Here is a 25,977-nt window from a genome sequence, read left to right as displayed (position 1 = left end):
GGAGGGAGGGGGACGGAAGGCCTGCACGGGCTCCACTAGCAGGGGCTACGGCGGCCGAGAAGCGGAAGACGACGAGGAGAAAGGGAGACCGTCAGATCGCGCAGGAGAAGGGAGGGGCCGGCCGGGGGAGGCGCCTGCGCACTGCGTGCCCTCCTGCTGAACGCGGGAAGGCGGCGTTCCTCAGGCCGCCCTTGGCCTTGCTGACAGGAACTGTAGCCACACGCGCGGGCTGTTTTCTGAAGTGATACCTCACGTTTTGGAAGAGGCGATTATGAAACTCCTTCGCCCTCGCCACGGACAAAGAAATCTATTTTTTAATGCGTCGATTTAGGGCGCTATCCTAAGGAGGTTTACACAGAAAAAAGCCCTACAACTCATGCTGGGAGTTGTAGGACTTTTTTTTCTGGGTAAACCTCCATAGGACAGCGCCTTTAAAGTATTCCCAGACAAAATCCCTCACAAGGCAATTGGCAAAACAAAGGCTGAGTTCGGACGAAATACTAATCAACTGGCTGAGGGGGTGTTAGGAACAGAATGGGAAACAACAGTTGAACAGCATGTTGTCCAAACTCAGCCAAAATCTCATACAATGGGCCTGGTTCAGACAACATGCTAAGCCATGGTTAGGCTGCTAACCCTTTTTGAGCGTGTTTAAACTGTGCTTATGTAGCCACCATGGTTAGGAATAGTTCACACGTCATACTAAGCCATAAAGTTTGACCCAAATGCTTCACCGCCGTGCGTTAGCGTGTTGTCTGAACAGGTCAGAGTTTAACCTTAAAGAAGGGAAGTTGTAGGGCTCAATGTTACAGAATCTGAAGTCCTGCACCCAGTTGTAGAGGGAGGACCTGTCTGGCTATGTTAGTCAGGAATAACGGGCAGGGAGGGTAGAAAGAGAGAAAAACCCGAAAGCAAACTATAAAATAGTTCTGGAGAAGACTAGGGTGGCCACTCACAAATTGTAAATAAAAAAAGGAAATTTCTCACTCCCCAGGATATATTTGCATAAAATTTACATATGCTAATTTATATAATAGAATCAAACTTAGAAATAATTATAATTTAATCAATAATAGAATCAAACTTAGAAATAATTATAATTTAATCAGTCTTGCTACAGTACAAAAAACTGTAACCATGTGATTTGTGTGCCTGCTTGTTCCAACTGCTGTGCAGGTGCTAAATCTTTAAACTGGGATTAGAGAGGACAACCCTTCAAATAGAGGAGTGTCCTCTGAAAAGAAGGTCACATGGCTGCTGTAAAACAGAATGTAATTTTGTTTTAAGACTTCGAACTGTTGATCCCTCTACTGCCTTACAAAACTCTGCTTCTGAACCTTCCCAGATCAGAAATTGCAAATGTTATCCCCCCCAGTGTTATATGGCTCTTTCAAGATCTATATATTGACATAATCATTTGTGGAGCCAGAGCCCACTTTATGAGATGCAAAGTGATGTGCAACTGATGAAAGTGAGTTCTGACCCACATAAGCTTATGTCAGTATATATTTATTGGTCTGAAAGTGCCGCAGACACTTGGCTGTTTTTGCTGCAGCATCTTTAACACAGCTGTGCCCCAGATACAAGTCATACATACAATATGGCAAGGAAAGACAATCGGAATGAACATCTAAACCAGTGGTTCCCAAACTTTTTCAGGTCACCACCCCCTTGGTTCCACAAACTCATGCCCAGTGCCCCCTACCCTACCCTATAAAAATCATTATTCAGAATAGTGTTTTTCAACGACCCACTAAGGAAGAAAATAACAATAAAATTCAAAACAGTAACAATTAATTGAATATTTATTCAAAATCAAATTACATTTTTTAGTTTATTCAATTAAACATAATTGATAAACTTGATCTAGTGATATCAACTTTTCAAAGTCTGATAGTCATTTAGCAAGAATATTAGATATCACATTTAGTAACTAGGGTAGAGTTCCTCACTATTCTGTAAATTCTTAATGTGATGGATGAGCTTGATGAAGTGATACCAGTCTCCCAATGTCTGGTTTAAAGTCACTTAACATGAGTCTTAAATCACCACGTTTAGTAATCTGGAATCGATTTCTTTGCTTGGAGAGAAGTAGGCAGACCACACTAAAACCACATTTCACCAAATATGATGTTGGAAATGCAACCAGGAGCTTCTGAACCACTCTCCGTAGTGCAGTGCAGGATAGCAATCGGAAATTTCCTTCTGTAACCAAAACTCCTGGTACAGAAAAGACCACCTCAAGCGCCCCCCTGCCGCCCTTTTGCCTCTTAGCGCTCCCCCCGCCACCCCCTTGCCTCCTAACGCCCCCTTATGCAATCCTGGAAAAAACCCGTTCCCCCCCCCCCATTTTTTTCAGAAAAAAATGGAAATTTTTGGAAAAATTGAAATAATGCAATATTAGTACTTTTTACAGATTGAAAGTCACTTTGTTACTTTAGGAACATAAAATGTAGTTATGTCCAAGTTGGTTTGGCATAAAATTATTACATTTGGTATATTAAAAGTAGTGTATTCAAACAATTATTACAAATTTAATTTACTTTTAAACTTTTTTTTGGTATCAAATGGAGCTACAAGCTCCTGAACTGTTAGGAACACCTGAACTGTAAGGAACCTCTTTGGTTCTGCCAGATTATGAGGAGCAGGCAAAAAACAATTTCAAAAAACAACAGAAGAAACTACCATCATTAGTAACAAAGATAATTATGTCTCTGCTAGTCCTCCACAGTGTCAAGCAGACATAAAGTACCCATTCCCATAAAAAGAACTGAGGAAAAAAAAAAAGGGGGGGGAACCAAGATTCAATGAATATGCATGAAATTTAATCAGACTCATTTTCTCATTATCACTATCAGTTTCAGTCTCTGCTTCAGTGGCAGTGCCCCCTAGAGGCAGAAATGCATCTTGCGCTTGCATTTGAGAGTTGTAGTCTCAATTTGCAACCTAGGACTTGCTTGTCTTTGGTGCACAGAAATTGTAATAATCTAATACTGTACATAGTTTTTAGAAATCATTTGGAGAAGTAAATATCTGAACACCTTGTGTCTTAAACATTTTATTCACCATGCTAAAATAAAACATCACGTAATCCGTTTTTTCTTCATTTTTTTTCAATTTTTCGGAAACCCCCCAAAAAAGGCTTCGGAAAAAAACTGTTTTTTTCCTGATTTTTTTCTGGTTTTTTTTCCGGGCCTTCACATCTCTACTCTGGACACAGGGAGCTTTCTGATTCAGAAAGTCACCCTCCATGAGTAGAGGGCGATGGAAATCAACAAATAGAGCAGGGCTAGCATACTCCTCCCCCTACTCACACATTTACCCTAAAGCTCACCTCAGGAGCACCTGTAGTAGAGCATTTAGTGTTGTAGTACCCACCCTCTGGAACACTTTACGAACACATAGTAGACAATTCTGACGTTTAGGTATCTTCTTAAAACTCATCTCTTTACAAATGCATTCCCAGCCAGCTATGGTTTGTAGCACACGGTAAAGTGTGTGGTTTTATTACTGATTGTGTTGTTGTATTGTTGTTTTTATTGTTATATTTATAGTTTTTATACCACTGTGTCACTGCTTTGATACTTTTGTGGAAAGCAGTATATAAATCTGAATAATAATACTTAGATTTATGACGCCTGAATAAGGCTTTTATTTCTCTTTGCACGTTGGCAGAAGTCCTGGACTGCCAATAGAAATCAGGATCCCTGAACATGTCCCTGGAATGCAGGAGATATCAACCAGCTGAAGAACTACTACATTCATCCAAAACATACAAACAGTACCTGTCCATGAGGCATTTGGCATCCCAAGCAGTGGCCTAGTTTGCCCTTATGGTTGGGTCAGTCCTGACTGCAACACACAAAATCTTATTTTCTCTAACACAGGGCTCTATGAATTGCAACTACTGAGTTCACTTGAGACCCAAACACTACAAATCCAACGCCAATCAGACTTCCAAATCAGCTGTCTCAGAAGGCATTTGCAGACACCAGTCCCATAATCTCCTATTAAAACTCCAATTTCTATTGAACTGCTAACAAAACGTTAAGGAAAGCAGGAAAACTGTAATCCAGTCCTCAAAATATCTATTCTCCAACAGCCTGAAGCGGTGCAAAAGCAGACCTTTGAGAAGGTTGTATATAAGAGAACGTACTTCGCTATCAGCACAAGAAGTCTTTCTTCTAAGACAATTAATATACAGCGATGTTATCTTCACTTAAGGATTAGTGGCATAATTTTTATTATGCAGGGTGTTAAGACTAATTACACACTCAACAATTCAAAGTTGTTTTCACCTCAGCACCTTTATAGTTCTCAAGGGTGCTTAGCACAAAGTTCTAGAATGAAGAACCTATCCAATGGCTAAAACTAGAGCAAGGTAGTGGCTACACAGAAAACCCCAAAACAGCCACTGTTTAGACTTAAGGCATGTTGTAACACATATTTACATATCTATTTTATTATTATTATTATCATTATTATTATTATTGCATTTATATCCCGCCTTTTTTCCTCCAAGGAACCCAAGGTGACGTACATAACTCTCTTCTCCATTTTATCCTCACAACCTGTGGGGTGGGTTGGGCTGAGAGTCTGTGACTGGCCCAAAGTCACCCAGTGGGTTTCCATGGCTGAGTGGGGACTAGAACCCGGATCTCCCAACTCCCAGTCCGACACTTTAGCCACTACACCACAAGGCTTTAATAACAAGCTGCAACAGAGGGAGGTCTTGCATCACTTATGAAAGACACAGTCATTTGGGCAAGTCTCCAGTTGGTGAGGATACTCTCTGCATGACCTTGCAGACTGAACACAGTGCACAGATGTAGTAATTATGAGGTCAGGAGAGCAAAGATCTTGCTGATTATAATTCCCTAGACCAGAAATGGGGAATCTCTGGCCCTCCAAATGTTGTTGAACTTCAAACTCCCCTTATTCCTGACCATTGGCTATGCTGATGGGAGTAGGTGTCCAACACATCTAAGAACATAAGAAGAGCCCTGCTGGATCAGACCAAAGGTTCATCTAGTTCAGCACTCTGTTCACACAGTGGCCAACCAGCTGGAGGTTCTCTCACAGGATGCAGTCCTTTGCACTTATCTGGGAATAAGTCCCATTGAACACAATGGCCCCGTTCAGATAACACCGTTAACCATGCGAGTTAAGGGTTTTGGGTTAAGCAGCAGGGTTAATAGTGTCATCTGACATGCGTTTTCCTTAACCAGGTGTCTCCGCTAACCACATTGTGGTCAGCTTCACTAACCTTGTTCCGCAGCAGGGTTAGCAGCACTAACTTTGGCTTAAGGTGTCATCTGACACACACCTGTGGTTAAGGGGCCGAAATCATAGAGCTAGCAGTATAGAGCGGCCTAAATCACGCAACTGCCAGCTCTCAGCGCAAGGGCTGATGGGATACAGGGTGGAGCGTTCGGAGAACTCAGGCGCTTATCTAACTGCTTTGTGGTTAGCGTGTGGTTAATGAAACTGGGGACCGGACAGTGTTAACCGTGTTGTGTGCGAGCGTATGGCCTGTGGTTAGTGCTAACCAGAGAAGAATGGTTAAGTTAACCACAGAGCCTTCAATGTCGTCTGAATGGGCCCAATGGGACTTTAAAGTAAACATGCATAGTACTGTGCCAACTATAGCCTTGAGTATATTGCAGTAGAGCAATATCATATCCATGTGTAACAGCAATGTTAGCTTTAAAAGCAGATGGACAGGATTGCTGAAAGGAGTGGCTGTAGTTACATTTGCTGCTTTTTGATATTTTAAAGCAGGTATGAGGAACATGTGGCCCTCCAGATGATTGCAACTCCCATCTCCCCCAGTGGTGAAGGATGATGGAAACTACAGTCCATCAACAACTGGAGACCCACATATTCCTCATCCCCTTTTTAAAGTGAAGCAATTCAAAAGAGGTGATGGGGAGAGGGAGTGCACAGCCTTCAAAGAAATAGTATTTTGTAAATATAGGAAGCGACATGTTCTCAAATGGCAGGATATTGTTTCAGGCCGAGGGTGCAGAGCAAGGAAATCCTCCTGCCCTTGAGTGATACAGCAATGGAGCATTCAGCCCAAAAGGTGTAGGTGTATCAGAGGAGGGTTTTGTCACTTGCCGCTACTAACTCATGTCCAACCTTATTCCATCAGCACTCATAACGGCAATGTAATATCAAAGCAGTGGTCAAGAGTTAATGCAGAACTACTGCTTTGAAGGAAGACAACTGGATGCCACCCAACAATGGTGCATTTACTTATCAAAAAAGTAGTCTGTCAAATCTCTAAGAAATTGCAATGATATGCAGGAGAGGAGGAAGTCTTAAGGGATACAGGGCCACGGTCCTGTAGGTTGTATAGTTAAAGCCAGAGGCTTTGATTGAGACCATAAAGTAGTGGATATTGTATCTACGTTAGAACCGACAACACCCTGCTCCTAGCCATAAACAAAACAGTGGCAATGATTAGGAATAACTTTAGAACAGCTCACTCACTGGCAAAATAAAAGATCAAACAGAGCATCTCAGATAGGAGCAAACAACTGATCACCTCTAGAATTTGCTCTTTCTGTACCAGCATGTGTGACTGGATCTGAAAAAACAACTTTTTTTCTAGAAATAGTTCTTGTTGCTCCAGAAAGGCTGCTCCAGAAGCTATCAGAGAGCCTACATAGATACTGGTGTGTTTATTTCAAGACTGCATATTAACAAAACAACAACAACAACAAAAAATGAAAAACAGCAACAAATGTAGACATATTTTAATAGCTTAAAGTAGCAAAAATATACACGTATTTTATCACTGAAGTGCTCACATTTACATTCTCTCTACCGCTAATTGGTGCTTTCCTTAGAGACATCAGTCACAATCCAATACAGGGATACAAATCTGATGATTTCATTGGTGCTTAGGTTTGTGTTAAGTTGTAGCCATTGATTGTTACATCCCCATATATTTGTTCTCATCATGGCAGCATCAAAAATCACATATTGAACAAAGAAGACTCCCCCTCCAGACCCAATGGACTTTAAGACAGTATGAAAACAGGTTCCACCATGACTGAAAGTTTCCACATCTGGTGCTGGATAAATCTATCCACCCCTGCCCCCATTTTTAAATGTTCTTAGATCCTATGATAGTATGACAAAACTTTACTGTAATGAAAAGTGGCAAGTACTTCTTTATTTGCTTCTCAAGATTTTAAGAACATAAGAACCATGCTGAATCAGACAAAGGAACTGTCTAATCCAGCATTCTGTTCACACAGTGACCAACCAGCTGCCTGCGGGAAGCCCATAAACAGGAGATGAGTGCAACAGCACCCTTCTGCTTGCGTTCCCCAGCATACTGCCTCCAATACTGAAGCTTGCATATAACCCTCACGAGAAGTAGTCATCAATAGTTTTAGTCTACAACTCATTTCACAGTTCTAGATACTTAAACATTTATTCTAGATTCAATAGCACTTCATTCCGAAAACGTGAAATTTTAGTGATCAGATTCTACTTATTTTTCTTAGCTGTTTTTTTTTTCATTTTAGCACTTAGGTTACCACTTCTACTGAGAAGTGCAGCTCTAAATATAAAAGTTACATGACATTTCAAAGTGTTCTTTTTATCATAAGAAAGGAAGAGTTGTGCATATTAATTTTTTCATATGCGATGGCACACATCTGCACGTTCACACTATTTCTACTTTTAGTAATAACCGAAGAGATTTAGAGCAATGGTTCCAGGCTCCTAGGATGTTTCTCAGAATTCTAAGCTTGGCTTTAATTTCATTTAGTGGTAGGGGTTGTACCTAACTACTGTTTTCACAGAACACAAGTTGGCAGCCCACAGGCCTCTCTTTCCTGGTCACTCACACTCCACTGCTCATTCCTACCTACCAACCTTTGCCTTTCAGATGACAGTTCAAGGGCTTGATTCCCTTGGGGTACCTTTCCTTGTGCAGAGCAGCCAGACAAGGGAGCTCTTGGAGAAGGCTCTTCCATCCTTCAACCATATTAAAGGTTTCAGAGTGTGAGAACACCACACATTCAACATGACGAAGAGACAGAAAGGCCACAGTGCCTTTTATTTATGGAATGCAACCCCCTGAAAAGCTCAGTTTTTAGATCATAAAATCTTTACTCTGTGATTCCTCCAACTACCCTAAATCTCCATCAGTCTAGATTGATTCAAATCAAATCAAGTTTCAGGGTGCTGAAAAATATGTAGTGGTGATCACTTGCAGGATTCATCTTTATCAGAGATCTCTGCAGGCACTTTTATTAATACTGACCTCTGAACAAGGCCCACATCTATTATTCACAGCCAAAATGTGTAGGGCTACTCCTTGGAATGAAACTCCATGCTTTTCCAACATTCTGAGGCTTTGTTTCTTTTTTTCATTGAGCATTTTGGATGTTCTCCAGTTTTGTTTGACCCCCCTCCCCCTTCAAATCAGTTGACAAATACATATTTGTTCAAACTTTTATTTGCAAGTCATGTAGCACAGTTCTCTCAATGTTATAAATATCAGATTCCTCTCCCCCAGCCCTATTAGTTTCTAAGAGAAAAGATGCACATAAAACTCTACTAAAAGGGCTTCAAACTAAGCCTACTGTAGAGTCTCATATACATTTTGGAGGCCATTTCCTGTTGTCAAGTTTGTAAAACCATCATGCAAGAGAATGAACTGTTTTTTTAAAAAACAACAACAGCGTTCTTGCAAGCACATCAGCACATAGAAGAAAACTGAAAGCACATGTGTATCTAGGTATCTTTAACACACCTCTTTAGCAAAAGAGGTAAGGCTAATTAGGTATCGTTCCTTTGTATATGGTCTGAGGACTAACACTCCTGTTGCTTGGAAATGTCAATCTCAAGTTTTACATGATTTATAAAGGGGCTGCAATGGGCTTATGTTTTTCAAAGGAAAAACCCCATGGGGGCAAAAACATAACTGAAAGTTAACAAGTGTCCAATAATATTTATACAAAATTTAAAACATGTGTGGGTGGTATACAAATCTGCATGATTAAGAATCTGCCATTTCGCAACAATTATTCAGTCGCTTTCAAAGAGTCACAGTTCTGGTAAGTCCAGAATGCTTTCTATGCTTTCGAAAGTTGCTATGATGGTGAACTAGCAGACTCTGGAACTGCACCTCCAATTACTATATTGTTTTTGTCAGTTAGGGTTTTAACAACCGATGTGGCTGGGGATTGAAGCACTTTCCGCGATAGTCTCATTCTACCATCAGTTGGATCGCGCCCAAAATATTTCACCTGTTAAGAGGAAGAAATGAGATTGTAATTATATTTATCGCAGTCATTTGTTCTGTTGTGAGCCACTTTGAGCACAGTTTTGCGGAAAAACCACTTACAAGTGGATGATGATGAGATCGATCTCAGCTGGTGGGAAGGCTTTTGAGGTTTCAATGTAAGAGATAACAAGATGGTATTCAAGAGGCAGCTGGACAACCATCTGTCAGGTATGCTTTAGGGTGGGGATTCGTGCATTGAGCAGGGGGTTGGACTCGATGGCCTTGTAGGCCCCTTCCAACTCTACTATTCTATGCTTCTAAGGAAGTAATTTTTAAATGTTGTATATTTTAAAATTAACTTTAAATTTAAACTTATTTGCTTTAAAATGAAGACAGGAACAGGATGTCTGAGCCATGACTGAAAGCTCCACTGATGCAAAGGCTTCCCCCTTTTTTCTATGAAGAGATACGTTACGCATCCGTATGAGAATTACCCACTGACATATCGAGCAGTCACAGAAATGCAAAAGCCCCTTGTGCAGGCAGCCCTTTGAGGATGCATCAAAGCAAATTGCATTTGCATTCTTTTTCCCTCCTTATTGTTTACTCCAAATTTATTAGATTGTAAGCCTATGCGGCAGGGTCTTGCTATTTACTGTGTATAATCTGTACAGCACCATGTACATTGATGGTGCTATATAAATAAATAAATAATAATAATAATAATAATAATAATAATAATAACAACAACAAATGGTGCTTAATTTCATTCTCTTAATTTCACTGCTCCAAAAAGGTGTTGACTTTGTGATGCAAATATGCAGACCAGTGGGATTGCAGGAGAGAAGAAAAGATGCCTGTTGAACACTTTATTTCACCTCTCTCTCGACTTCGGGCCTAGGGCTCACTGAAGTGCTAAATCAGTGCCTGGACTGGACCTAAATCATAGTGCAAGTGGGGGTTTCACATGAACGAATGCTCCTACGTACAAAACAATTTCCCTGCGCATAGACAACTAAATGTCACAAGGAACAGTTCTGGCCCAGCAACAAGCTATTTTTCTACATGCAGGGATTTTACTTTATATGGAATAGCATTTGGTCATCTGGGGACCCGCCTACAGTATGAAGCAGTACAGTCTGGAAACAGACAGGGAGAACACGTCCCAAGGTGAAAGATAGAACGATAAGTCAAGCTAGAGAGGGATCAGAAATGGAAAAGAAAACTGCACAAAGGCATGTAGTTCCACAATTTGGTTTACTAGCCAACTTTTAGTTATGGTCCCTTCCTCTTGAGCCCTGTGGCATGTTTAAAATGGTTTGGAGAGGAGTGTAACCCATACTTTAAATGCCTCCCCTCTACACCACCCAGTGAAGAGTGGTGGGATCTTCTCTCATTTGCACTAGGGGTACGTAGAAGAAAAGAAACAAGAGTTTAGCCTCCTGCTTGTAAGAGATTTCTGCTGCTTCTTACCTTTTCCAAGCCACTGTCTAAATGAGTGAGATGATCTCCCTGTTGCTCCATGTTTTGCTTGCCAAAGAGCATTGGGGAACTTGCTCCTGGCAAACCAGTGAGTGGTTTTGTGCACAGCTGAATAGGCTTAAATTCTTATCTCATACAATCCCATCTTGCTTCCACATGTGCACCACAAGGACAGCATATGAACACCAGGAACCGTATGCCGCAGCACTGTTCCAACACATGTCTAATGAAATGTTAGCTGGGCAAAAAGCAGCAGTTTCTGAACCATGTCTAGTGTGTCAGAGTTTATGTAATACACATTAATCCCGTTTTTAAACCATCTAGAGCAGGGGTCCCCAACCCCCAGACCAGTACCGGTCCGTGGCCTGTTAGGAACCGGGCCGCGCAGGTAAGCTGCTTTCACCCACCCACCCCCAGCGTACCTAGGTGCGGGGCGCCATCTCGCCTGCCCAAATGAAGCGAAGCCAGGACGCTGGGGTGGGGTGGGGCGGCTTCGGAATGGCGTGCCTGGCCAGAAGCCGCTCTGGGAGAGCGACTTCCGGGCGCACCGTTCTGAAGCCGCCTGCCCCAGTGTCCTGGCTTCGCTTCGGCTGGGCGCCCACCCAGCCAAAGCAAAGCCAGGACGCTGGAGTGTGTGTGTGGGGGGCTTCCCAAGACCATCCCTGTGGCGTTACACCCCACAAGTCAGTTCCCAAATGTATGTCTAAAGTTTGTAAGTCTGTGGTTTTTAGAATGTTGGCCTGAGTGGGTGGAGTTAGAATGTCTGGGGAGGGGGAGGAATGATATATAAGGGAATGGCTGAGGGGATTGGGAGAGACTTTTGGGTACTCTTAGGGCTCTCTGTGTGTTAGCTCTTGGGGTTTAGAGTACTTGGGTCTGGAGAATTTGAGGTTCAGAGTAGAGAGTGGTGTCTTTGGAGTGTGGTGGGCAGATAGTAGATGTATATTAAACAATACTGACAATAAAGAAAGCTCAAGAGTGATTGTGTGAGAGAAAGGAAAGCGTGTATGTGAATGGGTGGAAGAATTGGATGAAAGGTTTCAAAAAGGTTTTTAAAAGTTTTATTTTGAAACAAAACTTGTGAACTTTAAGCGGTGGTGCTTGGCTTGAGCAGGGAGTAGCAGCAGCCAGGCCTAGTGTTCAGAGCCTGTGTCGTGGCAATCCCCTCAACCCCCCCCTCCCCCGTGGAAAAATTGTCTTCCACGAAGCTGGTCCCTGGTGCCAAAAAGGTTGGGGACCGCTGATCTAGAGTATTTGCATGTGTTATAAAAGTTCAAAAAGTTACCTGGATTTCTTGGTCAACTTCTAATCCAAGAGCACTAGGGTGCTTAATCTAGAACAGAATATTCACAGCATTACGTTTGCTTTTTCATCTTAAGAATGTTTGGGGCAAAACTGAAAAACATAAAACAAGCATTTGCCGCAAAGCTCACTCGTCTTAGGAATTCATTCCCAAACTTTCCATTTCCTGTTTCCTTGGTATTAACACCCAATTGCACCATTCAGAATGCTTTCACGTGAAATCCTTTAGCACAAATCAGCAGAGGCAAATCTGATCAATTAGGTTAATTGTGCTTAAACTGACTGTTCTAATAAGTGTATCCAAAATACTGTCTTCTTAACCCAAAGGTATAAGTACATCCGCTTAGTGCTACATCTCCAGTTATGGCATGGTGTGGAAATAGCAGCAGTAACTAGAGGTAACTTAAGGGTTGAATCCCATTATGTCTTTCCAATGATGAACTCTTCCATCAATGGAACTGGGGGCGGGGGCGGGGGGAGACAATACACCTTCTCTGTGTAGCGTGCCCTCAAAATCTGGTCTGGCAGGCTTGGGTACCCTCTGGAGTAGATTTCCAGGGCTCATAGGAGCTGCAGACGGAGGTGAAAATACTGTTGCACAAACAGCAATGTTGGATTCTGCCCTCAGCTACTATTGTACGAGTAGAAAGAAAAAGACATACCTTTCTTTGATCCAGCTGAGAGTTGTGCAGTAGAACAGGAGTCATGTTGGGATACAATTTTACCATCACCCCAATATCTCTGCATAAAAAAAGGGGTGAAACCTGCATTATTTCAATAGGACTGGAGGGCTTGCATTGCATAATATACTCCTCTTCAGGCTGTTTCACCCCTTTGTTTTTACTTATTTTCTGACCTCAGGGAACAGGGAAGTCCCTAGACTACCATACATCACACTTTGCAATCTCTTGTCACTCATCTTGATCTGAAATCTCACAAATGGCTGGAGAAAATATAAGGGAACATTACTCCACAATTAAGGAATCAGGCCAAGGTTCTCAAATTGCACTTTACTCCTGACACGTATACAAATTCGTTTGCGTGTAGCTTTGCCTAAACTGTTATGCAAGTACACATTTTTTTCTTTTTTTAAAAACAACAACACATAGTTGACTAGGATGCAGGATCAGGTCAATCATGAGGTGAGGGATATAGAAGACTATGTGGAAAGGTCCCTCTGTCTGATTTTTGGGGATCCCCTTCACTCTTACCCCTGCCACAGCGCACCCAGACAGCTGGGGTCTCCTGATTCCAGTATTTTCCAGGGGCTGGAGGGCTGCTGTGGGAAGGAGGTGGTGGGGAAGTCCATTTCTACCAGCAGTTGATCCATCATATATCTGGATCCAGCCCAATTCCATCAGGATATTTAGACATCCTTTCTTCACTGCACTTCTAATCCCATTTAAGATGACAGCCTATAAACTGTCATCTATGTTTTTTAAATAATCCCTTCAGCTGAATATTGAAATTCACTTCCATTAAACAAAATGATAAAACACATAAGCTTCAGACTTGCCTTTGTGATTTTTGTAGGCATATAGTAAGACTATTTGCACGACATTGTGAAGTTCACGTGGGCCATTTAACCCATTAGAATGTTTTTAGGATGTTTTAATCATGTATACTATGTTTTTAATCAGTTTTTATGTGTTTTATATCCGCTGTTGTTCCCCACCTCGATCCAAGTGGAGAGTCGGGTAAGAAATAAATTATTATTATTATTAGTCAATTGTGTGCAGCTGCCATTATGAATATGCAACTCACGATGGGGTTGCACTGGATTAATTGAAGGTTAAACAACACTTGTATAACTCTACTACAATCTTCCCCTCCTTATTGTTTTATTATGATTTTATTAGATTGTAAGCCTATGCGGCAGGGTCTTGCTATTTACTGTTTTACTCTGTACAGCACCATGTACATTGATGGTGCTATATAAATAAATAAATAATAATAATAATAATGACAGAGGCCAGGTTCAGATGACACACTGCAACCCTATTGGGGGCTGCGGATTCATAATGGTGGCTGCATACAGCATGGCTCACTGTGGGTTAAACAACCCACAGTGAGCCTGGCATGTCATGCAACCCAGGTCAGTATGTACTTAACTAAGAAATGGACTATTTGCTGACATACAAAAATGTTGAAAAGGGTATTTCTAGAGATTGTGTGTGTATTATGCCTGAACACATATACATACAGATGTAAGCACATACTGCCAAATTCTGATCAGCTTCAGAAGATGAGTTTATTTACCTCAATTCAGTTATTGTTGCTGTATAAATAGCTCCAAATTCCAATTGATAGTCCTGCTGTAGAAAAAAAAAACAGTAACAAAGATTCGCAACAAAATATACTGGTAATGATAAAAAAAAAACCCTTTCATCCTGAAAACCAAAGGGATTTTCAGACTTCTCTATATGAAATACAGAGAAATTTTAAAGAAATGTGTAATATGGCATGGGATTAGGCATACTGTTCAAAGAAAAATTTAAAGTTCTTCATGGGTACCCAAAATCCCTTTCACTCATTTAGAGTTGTATCCAAACGGTGCCATTCCTCTATTGCAAGTGATGTTGTGCTAGGGAAAACCAAGTTCTGAAAGGGAGATTCCAACTAAAGTTTCACTTGCGCAACTAGTTGTAGATCTTAGGTTGACAAATGTGATCTTCTGGCACTTGCACAACGGAAAAAAGCAGTGAAGCTCTCCTAGCACAGCTATTTCTCCTGCATATGGACACTGAATTTCAGCTATTATATTTTACTTAAATACTCACCCTAACCAAAGGGCTTAATGCAGGGGAAGTAGTACATTAATAAGAGAAGGATCTCTGACCCCGAAAAGTATATACAGTTATTATGCATAATATATAACACACAGTTTGAACATCATGACTAGCCATGGGCTGTTTAAACCATGGGTAGTCACAAATGTGCAGAAGTGAGCAAACGTGTTGGCTCCTGCTTACCCCCACTAAGCTAAATAACCAAGTTTTCGATTGTGACATCTAAACCTAAATTGTGGGTTGTTGTGGGAGAGACAACCCAGAGTTGTAACCAAAGAACAACCATGGGCTACAACTCTGGATTGTCTTTCTCCAAACAACCCACAATTCCAGGTTTGGAAGTCACAAATAACAAACCAGGGACAAGAAGTTTTGCTCTGCCCAGCTGCAGTGAGCAATTGGGCAGCAAATAAACCTTGAGTTGTTGTGATGTTTGAACCAGGACGAAATGTAAAGTTATTAAAACATGCCCTTACATCATCTTTGCAGATTTCGGTAATAAATTCTTGTGCTTCATGCATAGCAGCTGGTGTTGGAGCAAATATGGAAAATGTCTCTTCGTCTATTTGGCTAACAGTTACTCCTTTGGAATGAAAACGTACATAGAATTAACAATTATTTCAAACAACTAAATTTGCTGCTTTTACATAATAATTGCTAAGCCACTTACAGTAGTGCAACATTTCTGTTAGAAACAAGTAGTGCAAACTTAATGATCCAATTCTCTTGCATATCATCAACAGTCTGGTAGGAAACTATGGAGGCTGCACCTCCTTTATAGGAGGAATTCCCCGCCTCACCGTTCACCAAGATTAAGGGTTAAGCATGCAAATGCTATGCAGACCTCCCAATTTAACCAGGCTTTCCCAGCAGGGAAAGGAAAATTCACACGAGAGGAGAATCCGGGTGTGGGTGAGTACGGAGTCCGCCCTTTACAGCCTGCTCCCTACATCCTCATTCGCACCGAGACAAACCAGAACATGGAAACCTTTTGTTAGTTTCTCACTTCTTTCAGCATGCATTATCAACAATGCAATACAGGCTTTCATCTGGAAAGTGCCTTGGGATAGGTCTGCTAGACAAGGGTGCCTTTATAGTTATACAGAAGAGGCAGACCCTCTCAGCACTACAGTACACTTCCTTTCCACCACGTGTGCCAACAACTGACGACCATAAGAAATAGGTCAGACGTTGCTTCTTCTGTGTACAGTCTGCATCTCAAGGGATGCTCCGTGGGGGAGCAATTTACAAATGTTTGAACTGGCCCAAACGCTACGGAAACTAACATGATGTGGCGAACGTATGCATCGAAAGCAAGGTGACTCACCAGTTTCAGCTTGAAGTTTCTTTAAATTATAACCTCCAGGGCCAACAAATCTTGCCCTTCTTGATAATGGCACTTGAACACTTTCTGAAATGCAGAGGGTTCAAGTCAAAAGCACGTTGTGGCACTCAGACTGGTGGGGAGGGGGATTTCCCCCCCGGCCCAATACATAAACATGTATTTAGAAACCCAATTTGAATCCTGAATTACTTTTGTCGGTAGGAGCATCCTGTGAACGGAGCTCTGCTCACGGGATACACCTGCCCATGAAAGCAGGGTAGAGATGACTTTTGCCAATTCCCCCCTTCCTGCTGCAGTCCCTTGTGACACCTGAAAATCTGTTCCAGAGGGTCGTGGGACTCTCAAGAACATTGGGGGGGGGGGAAGTTGCAGGGGGGACATCTATGAAAGTTTCCTCCTCCCCTTCCACCCATGAATTCTTCTGTTGGATCAAAAGTGAACAGAAGGAGCCTTCTGTTTGTGGAACGATCAAAGCCATTCCTTTGAAGAATGAGTGTTTCACTACAAGACACCATCAGTTTAAGCAGCTTTTTAGGTCCACAGAAATAATAAGTCCACAAAACACTGTGTGTCTGTGACCCATTAGCAGTCTGAAAAAGAAGGCGCTCATCAAAATCTGCTTACAGTTTATAAAAAAAATCCTCCTTGCCTTTACCTGCTGGCAATTTTTACCACCCGTGACCAGGCAGGCAGCTGTTTTGACACCTGAACTATGATCTTTTTAGTAGGCAGAGTTCGAACCCACTAATGTTATCCTAAATACTTTAGACTCCAGACCCATTGGTTTAAGTTACAACATGGGATCCACATTTTTGGTTGGTGCGTGTCTGTCTCTCGCCCTTTCCCCCCTTCTTCCTCTCAGTCTGCCCCCTCTCCACCCACATTCCTTTCCTTATTTGTTCGTTCTGTTATTAATAGACTGCAATATAACCAAAAGGTGTATTCATTTAGATACCTAGAAGACACGAGCACATCAGATTGAGTCATGGTGACACATCTTTGAGTTGCACCACGTTTAGATTACTGTAACATGCTCTATGTGGGGCTGCCTTTGAAGACTGATTGGAAGCTTCAGTTGGTCCAGAATGCTGCATCCAGGCTGTTCAACAAGGCCAGATATAAGGAGAATGCGACTTTTAGATTAAACAGCTACACCACTGCCAGTCCATTTCTGGGCACAATTCAAAGTGCTGATTATAACGTATAAAGCCCTAAACAGCTTGGGGCTAGGCTACCTGGATGGCCTTCTTCTCCCAAACAATCTTGAGAACCTCCAGAGAGGTCCTTCTCTCTGTCCTATCAACACTTAATGTGCGTTTGATAAGAATATGGGCCTTCTCAGTGCTGCATGTAGCCTTTGGAGATCTCTACGAAGGGAAATTCCTCCAGTCTCCTCCTCGATGGTTTTCTGCAGACAGGACAAGCCCCTTTTCTGTAAACAGGTATTTTGGCCTACCGGGCTGACTTTTTAATTTTCTCTTGGCCGCTCTGTGTTTTAATCTATATTTCTAATTGATTTTTTTTTTTAAAAAAACTGGCAACCATTTATCATCTACACTGATTTTGTGATATTTCTTCCCTAGAACAAGTTGTGCACAAACACACTTATATTAGGGAGGTTCTACATAAATATAAATGGAAATTTTCATTGTTGTTTTTGTTGTTGTTAAATCACATACTCATGCAGATATTGGACAGGAAAGACTTATGACTGAATAAATGAGAAACCAATACAGACTAATAATAGACTAATATGCCCATCCACATCTCCAACCCACCCATTTCCCGGTTTGATACGTATATTATTACCTACAAGTGGTCCATTCTCTTTTCTGCTTGCTCTCGGTTTTGCTATTGCCTTGTTCATAATTTGCAAGATTTCCCTCTTTGCCACTATGGGGAAAAACAAAAAACAATCCCCGTTTAAATACAGAACACATACGTTAACTGTTTCATTTTTTAAAAAAATCCTGTCTGGTTCCAGGGAGAGCTGCCTTTCTCTTTTGTAAGCTTCTAACATGATTAATCAAGCAAACCTTTTGCAGTGCTGCACCGCAGCAAGGGTTTCAGGCACTTCTGGGTAGCTGTATTGTTAAACGAAAAGCAGAATTGTTTCCAGTCTTATGCTTCGTTAAGACATTCAGAATACCAGATCTTGTGTCCATCCGTATGGATGGTTTCCACGGCTTTTTAAAAGCCTCCCATCTCCCCCCAGGTGGAGAATGTTACATTCCTAAGAGCATAAACCACTGGGCAATAAGGAACACTTATTCCATTCTCTTTTGTGTTTGAAGCTTTTGCTGCCATCATGTTGATCGTGTACATAACCACATTTTGGGGATGGTTCTTAGAAAATTAAAAACCACAATTATCCCCACCATCTTCTAAATAATCACAGTTTTCCCACTATCACCTAATTAATGGGTCTGTACAGAAGACACAGGATCACCACCCCCATCAAAATTTACTTCAATGAATTCTTTGCTTAGAATTAGTCACATCTGGCCGCACAGAACTATTTACTTAAGATGCTGACTGCATTTTCTACAAACAGACGAGCTAGCAAAAATGCCTTCCAAAGAAAAAGGAGAGAGAGAGAAACAGCTTTCTTCTTTAGAAATAGAAAGCATGCTGAGTGGCACAGTTCACTGGCCATAAAGAACAGTTTGACTGGGAGAAGAAACACAGCTGAGATTTAGGTTGACGATCAAAGCCTATTGATCAAATCTGAATCCATAAGGTGTTTTCCCCATATGGAGTAGGTCTGCAATATTTAATCACTTTTAATTGCTAGATCAATTAGCTAAAGCATTACTGTGATTAATTAGTGGGGCTTTAAGTTAAAATCACTCTCAGTTATTTTGCTTTGTGTGTGTTACTGAAATAAGAAAACATGAAAGGAAAATATTAAAGATGGGCTTTCCTTCTAACAATGAAGACTTTGTTTATTTAATAATAAATTCACATTTCATTGAGAGACAAAATTAAAGTAATTCTGTAAACCGCCCAGAGAGCTTTGGCTATGGAGTGGTATATAAATGTAATAAATAATAATAATAATAATAATAATAATAATAATAATAATAATGATGTTTGGTAATATGAAAATATATTCAAATATTCAGTCAGTCAATCAGCTTAAAGGATCAATTAACTAAAATCTTTAAGTGATTAGCAAACTTAAAAAGAAGGAAAAAGTTCTCTATATCACATCATGATTTTTCTATTTGAGGTTATTTCCAAGATGTATCTTGGCCTTACCCAATATAAGCCGCCTCAAAGTCTTGATATTGTTATTTGTAGATCCTTCCTCATTTACTCTTCTGTTTAAGAGTATCTGGTTCAATATCCATCAATACTGCATATTTTTTAGATCGAAGCTCTTTGAATTACGTTAATGAGGTTAATAACCTATTAGATATTCTCGATTTTCTTTATATTAAGGTTTCTCTGAATATATCATGAATCATACTCCTAATGGGTAAGTATTGGAAAAAGAGGCTACTAATATTGCATTATTGTCTTTCTTCATCCTAGTGGATAAATCAACCTTGCACAAGAAGAGCCATACTTTTTATCAATGCATGTTTCCCCCCCACCCTCAAATTACTCATTTCTGTCAGGCCACTGAATGAGCTTTCTGTTTGGAGGACTGAAGGAGATTGCAGAAGATCGAATAGGTTTAGGAGGGGCGTGACTTTTTAATGTTGAACTAATCTTGTACTATTCAGAGCATCTGGGCTCTCTTGAAGCTGGCATAGATGAAAATGGGGATATGCTTGTAACACCCCTATTCTCATCCCAAGCTCCCTCCCCTCATTACACATTGCTGAAGTCTTCTCTATTTGTGTTCTGCTGTATTCATTTACTTCGCGTTGATTTACTCCACTGATTTAAAAGCCAATGTGATGCCTGTCCTTTGGGCTAAAGATATGAGAAAAATGCAACTGACGATATGGTTCCGCAGTTCAAAATGTATTGCAGTATCCACCGTGTGACAGGCTTGGCACAGCCTGGTGCTTTAGTGCTCATGTGCATACCTTAATAATATGCATGTGCACTAGAAACAAGGTACATTTCTGAGTGATGGGCTAAATGCAACTTCTAGAGTCTAGCAACTCACAACAACATTATATATATCATTATAGTAGTTTGCAAGAGACTTTTATTTAGAAGCCCTCTTTGTATAGATTGCTACCCAAATATAAAAGAAAGCGGAGTCTAAACATAGACAATAAGGTGGACATTGATACAGATTTATAACCTACTTTGTTCTTTTTATTAACCTCTTCATGGAACAAAAACGAAACAGCACAGAAATAAACCAAAAACTGAATACTGTGAGCATTGCAGTTACCTGTGGCTTGCTGAATAGCTTCCATTACAATTTTAAGGGGTATTCCTGGTAGCTTGATGTCAGCCTAATGATGCACAAACAAAAAAATTAAGGTCACTGAAATGCACCAATAGCATGATTTTGGGGGACAGAACTTTTGGGAAGAGGGTTAGACTATGATACCTGTAACGCAGTTATTCCTTTATTGGTTCCAGCCATTTTGAAGTCCATATCGCCATTATAATCCTCTATTCCCTGCAGAAAAATAAGTACATTGTGTTTTCCACCAAACATATTATGATGATGCATGGTTTACTGCAATCAGCGGATTAATTTCTTCATACCTGCTGCACCATCTTTGCACATTGGGAGCCTCTCCCAGTGCCCCCAAACCAGGGTGGATTTGATTTAAATCAGTTTTATTTAAATCATGATTTAAATCCCGATTTAAATCACTACTCAGAAAGACTTGATTTAATCATGTGACTCCCTCCACTCCAAAGTGCACTCTTCCTCGCTATATTTTACACAACTCAGAGTTACCAAAGACTCATTCTTGCTGGTATAATCTTAATATTTACAACCAGATGAAGGTTTCATTTTTAGAATAGCAACTTTTCAGATTAGTTTTACAGTTATATCAAAAAAATACTGATTTGGTTATACTATTAGAAACACATTTATTTATTTATTGCATTTCTATACCGCCCAATAGCCAGAGCTCTCTGGGCGGTTCACAAAAATTAAAAACATTCAAAGTATAAAACAACAGTATAAAACCATAATATAAAATACAATATAAAAGCTCAACCAGATAAAAACAGCAGCAATGCAAAACTACAAATTTAAAACATCACTTAAAATTTATTTATAGACTGTTAAAATGCTGGGAGAATAAAAAGGTAGTCATCTGGCATCAAAAAGCATATAATGTAGGTGCCAAGCAAACCTCCTTAGGGAGCTCATTCCACAGCTGGGGTGCCATAGCAGAGAAGGCCCTCCTCCTGGTAGCCACCTGCCTCACTTCCTTTGGCAGGAGCTCGTGGAGAAGGACCCCTGAGGATGACCTTAGGGTTTGGGCAGGTACATATGGGAGGAGGCGTTCCTTCAGATAGCCTGGCCCCAAAACGTTTAGGGCTTTAAATGGTAATACCAGCACTTTGAATCGGGCCCGCACCTGGACTGGCAGCCAATGAAGCTGGAAAAGGACTGGCGTGATGTGGTCTCGTCGACCAGTCCCTGTTAGGAACCGTGCTGCCCTGTTTTGTACCAGATGAAGTTTCCGGACCGTTTTCAAAGGCAGCCCCACGTATAACACATTGCAGTAATCCAAATGAGAGTTTATCAGAGCATGGATAACTGTAGCTAGGCGATAATTATGAAATTAAATTAAAAAAATTTAAATTAAATTAAATTTAAATTAAATTAAATTAAATTTTTTTAAAAAAATCCGATTTTTAAAAAAATCCGATTTTTAAAAAAATCCGATTTTTAAAAAAATCATTCATTTTTATCCACCCTGCCCCAAACTAGTTTTGTGGTTTTCTCAGAGATAGCCAAACACTGTTATTTTTTTAGTACAGCTACTTTTGAGTACGACACTGTAAGCCTAAGGACACAATGCTAGGCATGTTGCTGTATAAACATTCGTAAGATTTTGCCCTAAGTGGATTTGAAGCCAATAAAGTTGTTGCAAATTCTGTTAGAGAATGCTAGCTCAGAGAAAAGAACTACAATTCTTGAGATTTCAGGTAAGCAAATCATTTATACCAGTTCAAGACCTTCATGTATTCATCTAGTGCAATAGTGTGATTAATGTGAGTTTCGAAGGTATGGAAAATTTGTGCAGACAGATTTTGCACAGTTGCCTAGTCAATATGCATGGACAGTGTCAATCAGGTACAATAACCCATCAAAGCACGATTCCCAGTGGAGCATTGTTCCTACTGACATAGGAAGTGTTAAGAAGCGGGCATTCTCCAACATCCACTGATGATAAAACTTAATGCTGTGCATTTTTATAACATTTTCATGGTGTTCAAAGCACTTCCCATAGATTACATTGGAACTCTGGTCAGTATTCTTATCCCCTTACTGCAGATGGGAGATAAGAGACTAGGGAGTCGCTTGCCTAAGGCCATCCAGTGAATTCATAGCCAAGGAGAGATTCAAACTGAAGACTTCATGATTCATAGATCTGCCTCTTAGCCTCCTGTTGTTGCTGTGAATTTGTGCATAATTAAGCATAATTTATATGGGTTACAGATTTGAGTTTTTCTTTGTGCTGAATTTTATCATGTTGCTGGGAAATTTTGATTGTTTTAAGCATAGAGTGTAGATTTAACAGGTTGATAACATCTCAAACTGAGAAACGGACTAACTAGGAACTCACCAGAATGTCAGTTAGCAAGCGATAATCTTCAATATCTCCATTTTTTTCAGAATTAGGCCTGGTAACCAAACCTACAGCAACACCTGCTACAGCAGATGAAATTGGAACTCCTAAAACGAAAAAAGAAATATATATTGCTGTATCATGATATAACTTCCAATGATTATTTATTATTATTATTATTTATTTATATAGCACCATCAATGTACATGGTGCTGTACAGATAACACAGTAAATAGCAAGACCCTGCCGCATAGGCTTACAATCTAATAAGTTGTAGTTCTCAAGTGTTCTGGAAGAGCGTTCCAGGCGTAAGGGGCAGCAGAAGAAAAAGGACGAAGCCGAGTAAGGGAAGTGGAGGTCCTTGGGCAGGCGAGAAGCATGGCATCAGAGGAGCGGAGAGCACGAGCGGGGCAATAGTGTGAGATGAGAGAGGAGAGATAGGCAGGAGCTAGACCGTGAAGAGCTTTGAAGGTCAGCAGGAGAAGTTTATATTGGATTCTGGAGTGAATTGGAAGCCAATGAAGAGATTTCAGAAGTGGAGTGACATGGTCAGAGCGGCTGGATATCATTTCCATAGTTTCCCTAATGTATAAATGCATTCAAAATATGAATGTATCATTGTGCATACCTGCATCCATCAATGCTAAACTCCCACCGCAAGCAGAAGCCATTGATGATGATCCTAGAGACAGAAAGCATAAGTTACACTAACAATCTTCCCTCACCCCCAAATATTCAGCATCTTTCTAAATTTAAGTGAACAACAACGTAGCATAAATTTGCAACTGTCATCTTTTGATTTGTATCTCTCCTAAACACAGGTACATCCCCTTCTAGATTTATGGGACATGCTGCTGCCCCCTAAATCTGATGTGTTTCAGGAATTTCAACCAAGTTTCTGCAACATTAAAGGGATTGGAGATCTGTTCTCCCAACTAGAGGGGAAAGGAAATCTACAAACCCCACCCTGATTACCCAATCATAGCCCTGTATAGCCCCCTTCTGTTACTCCCTCCTGAAATTAGAACACTGCCAGAGATTTCCAAGGATTGCAAGCCCTTCTTCTCCCAATTAGAAGCTCTTAGCTATAAACCAAAAGAAAAGGGTCATATACCATTTGATTCCAATACTTCTGAAGTGACCCTTATTGTGAAAGGGAATCCACTGGGAATAACTGGCTTCAAAGCCTTCTCCGCAAGTGCACCTACAGGTAAAAATTAAGTAGTGAATGCAAAGAGAATTTTGCAATTTTAGTGTAAATATTCAACTTCAGCTTTTACTCACCATGACCAAGTTCTCTCCTATTTACACCTGTAATTCTGCCAATCTCGTTAGTTGCGTACGGAGGGAACTGCAAAATAAACGTCCACATTTCAAAAGGGAAAATGTCAGAATGTGCTCATCGGTTAGCATCCACTTTAAGGCAAAAGACTCATGAAATTTATCCAAAAGGGTAACAAAACGCAGACTCTAAAACATGATGAATCCTTTGCAGAATATGCTACCTTTTGGAATAAACACACACACACACACACACACAAAGCATATATAGACACATATTTCAAAGGGCTCATTTCCATGATCATGATCTTTGCCAAAAATGCCCAGGAAATCAAGGAGTAAGTGAAAAGGAGTGTGTTCCTTTCAGAGATCAGTTCAGGCAAGAGGAGGCTTTATTTATAGTACTTTTATTAACTGCTTTTCTTCATTAAAAGTATCCAAAATGGCATATGGTATTAAAATCCCAAATCAATTAAAAGTAATCGCAATACAATCAGCGCATTACACTTCAACACAACCTCTAAATGCACCCTAAAAACCACAACAAAGATAACAGCCACAATGCCATTTCGACATACAGATAGCGTATGCCCTCTAGCATCCTGCCAGCTTCTTTTAGGCCCTGGGAACAGACGTTTGATATAAAGAAGGATTTTTTTCCTCATAAAAAGGGCAATGTGGGAGTCAGCCCTAAATTTTGAGTAATGACATTTAATGATTAAGCGCAGATGGTCTTTAAAAAGCTCAAGAGAAACAAGTCCTACCTCATAATGGAGCATGAAGTTTTTTTCTTTAATTCCACTAAAAGTAGAAATAAGTGTTACATAGAATGAGACACACATAATTTAATACATCCATGAACAACTTAAAATAAAATTCTGTCTAGTCTGTCCTGAGTAGACACATGAGGAGTGAGTCGTGACCCAGGCCTGAGAGGCTCCATTTTTGGCAGCATCACTCCCAGGCCATACAAGCCTGAAAGTTCCTTGAAAACTTCAGAAGACATATGACTATTATATACAAACTAGTACATTCTTTAAGGAAAGGCTCTGTTTTAATTTTTCTTTCTCATTCTTTAGTGCTGTAATACACCTAGGACTCAAACAGCACCACTGATTAAAACTTTCAGCACCACTGATTAAATTTTTTGCTTATCAGTTAAAACTGGTCCCATAAATTGTCAACTAACAATTTATTAACTACTTTTCTTCTTTAAAAGTATCCAAAATGGCATATGGTATTAAAAGCTAGGTTTCTAGATTTTACTAGGTTTCAGCCCTATGAGAGAAACAAGCCCTTTCATCCTAAGAAAACCGTTGATAACTTTAAACTGTGTATTGTAATGTTTTAGGATAACTTCTGTTTGGTTTAGCTAAGGAATGTTGTGGTATGATGATGTAAATCATCAGTCTTGATTCTAAACTGAACCCATAGTTTGTTGTTGGGCTGAGAACTATAGATTGTTACCTAGGGAGGTTGTGGGCTCTCCCACACTAGAGTCATTCAAGAGGCAGCTGGACAACTATCTGTCAGGGATGCTTTAGGGTGGATTCCTGCATTGAGCAGGGGGTTGGACTCAATGGCCTTGTAGGCCCCTTCCAACTCTGCTATTCTATGATTCGTGGTTAACAAACCATGGTGTGCTATTGTGGCTGAGTTCAGACAATGCGGCAACCCACATTCCAACACAACCCATGGTCTAATGACAACCCACACTCAAGATTGAGTGTGGGTTATCACGTTGTGGGAATATAGTCATTGTGTTCATCTAGCTACAGCCCTCCAGAATCTCAGGGC

The 25,977-nt window shown here is 40.5% G+C and overlaps 1 protein-coding gene across 1 annotated transcript in view; it reads right to left on the bottom strand.

Annotated features, from left to right (window-relative positions):
* Positions 1-8,463: 8,463 nt before the first annotated feature.
* The window catches only part of PNPT1 (polyribonucleotide nucleotidyltransferase 1), a 36,352-nt gene continuing 18,838 nt past the window's right edge, over positions 8,464-25,977 (bottom strand). The window contains exons 15-28 of the mRNA XM_063123802.1: positions 24,945-24,981; positions 24,184-24,250; positions 24,014-24,103; positions 23,528-23,581; positions 22,897-23,006; positions 20,688-20,759; positions 20,526-20,589; positions 17,978-18,061; positions 16,151-16,234; positions 15,300-15,406; positions 14,294-14,349; positions 12,697-12,775; positions 12,018-12,065; positions 8,464-9,272 (exon numbers count right to left, since the gene is read on the bottom strand). Of these exons, the coding sequence (XP_062979872.1) occupies positions 9,117-9,272; positions 12,018-12,065; positions 12,697-12,775; positions 14,294-14,349; positions 15,300-15,406; positions 16,151-16,234; positions 17,978-18,061; positions 20,526-20,589; positions 20,688-20,759; positions 22,897-23,006; positions 23,528-23,581; positions 24,014-24,103; positions 24,184-24,250; positions 24,945-24,981 (1,108 nt within the window). The 3' untranslated portion in view covers positions 8,464-9,116. The remainder of the gene's footprint in view (positions 9,273-12,017; positions 12,066-12,696; positions 12,776-14,293; positions 14,350-15,299; positions 15,407-16,150; positions 16,235-17,977; positions 18,062-20,525; positions 20,590-20,687; positions 20,760-22,896; positions 23,007-23,527; positions 23,582-24,013; positions 24,104-24,183; positions 24,251-24,944; positions 24,982-25,977) is intronic.

The sequence above is a fragment of the Elgaria multicarinata genome, chromosome 4 (assembly GCF_023053635.1).
Source record: "Elgaria multicarinata webbii isolate HBS135686 ecotype San Diego chromosome 4, rElgMul1.1.pri, whole genome shotgun sequence".
Lineage (NCBI taxonomy): Eukaryota > Metazoa > Chordata > Lepidosauria > Squamata > Anguidae > Elgaria > Elgaria multicarinata.
Note: the sequence above shows the minus strand (reverse complement) of the source record. Positions and strands in the feature narration are given on the sequence as shown.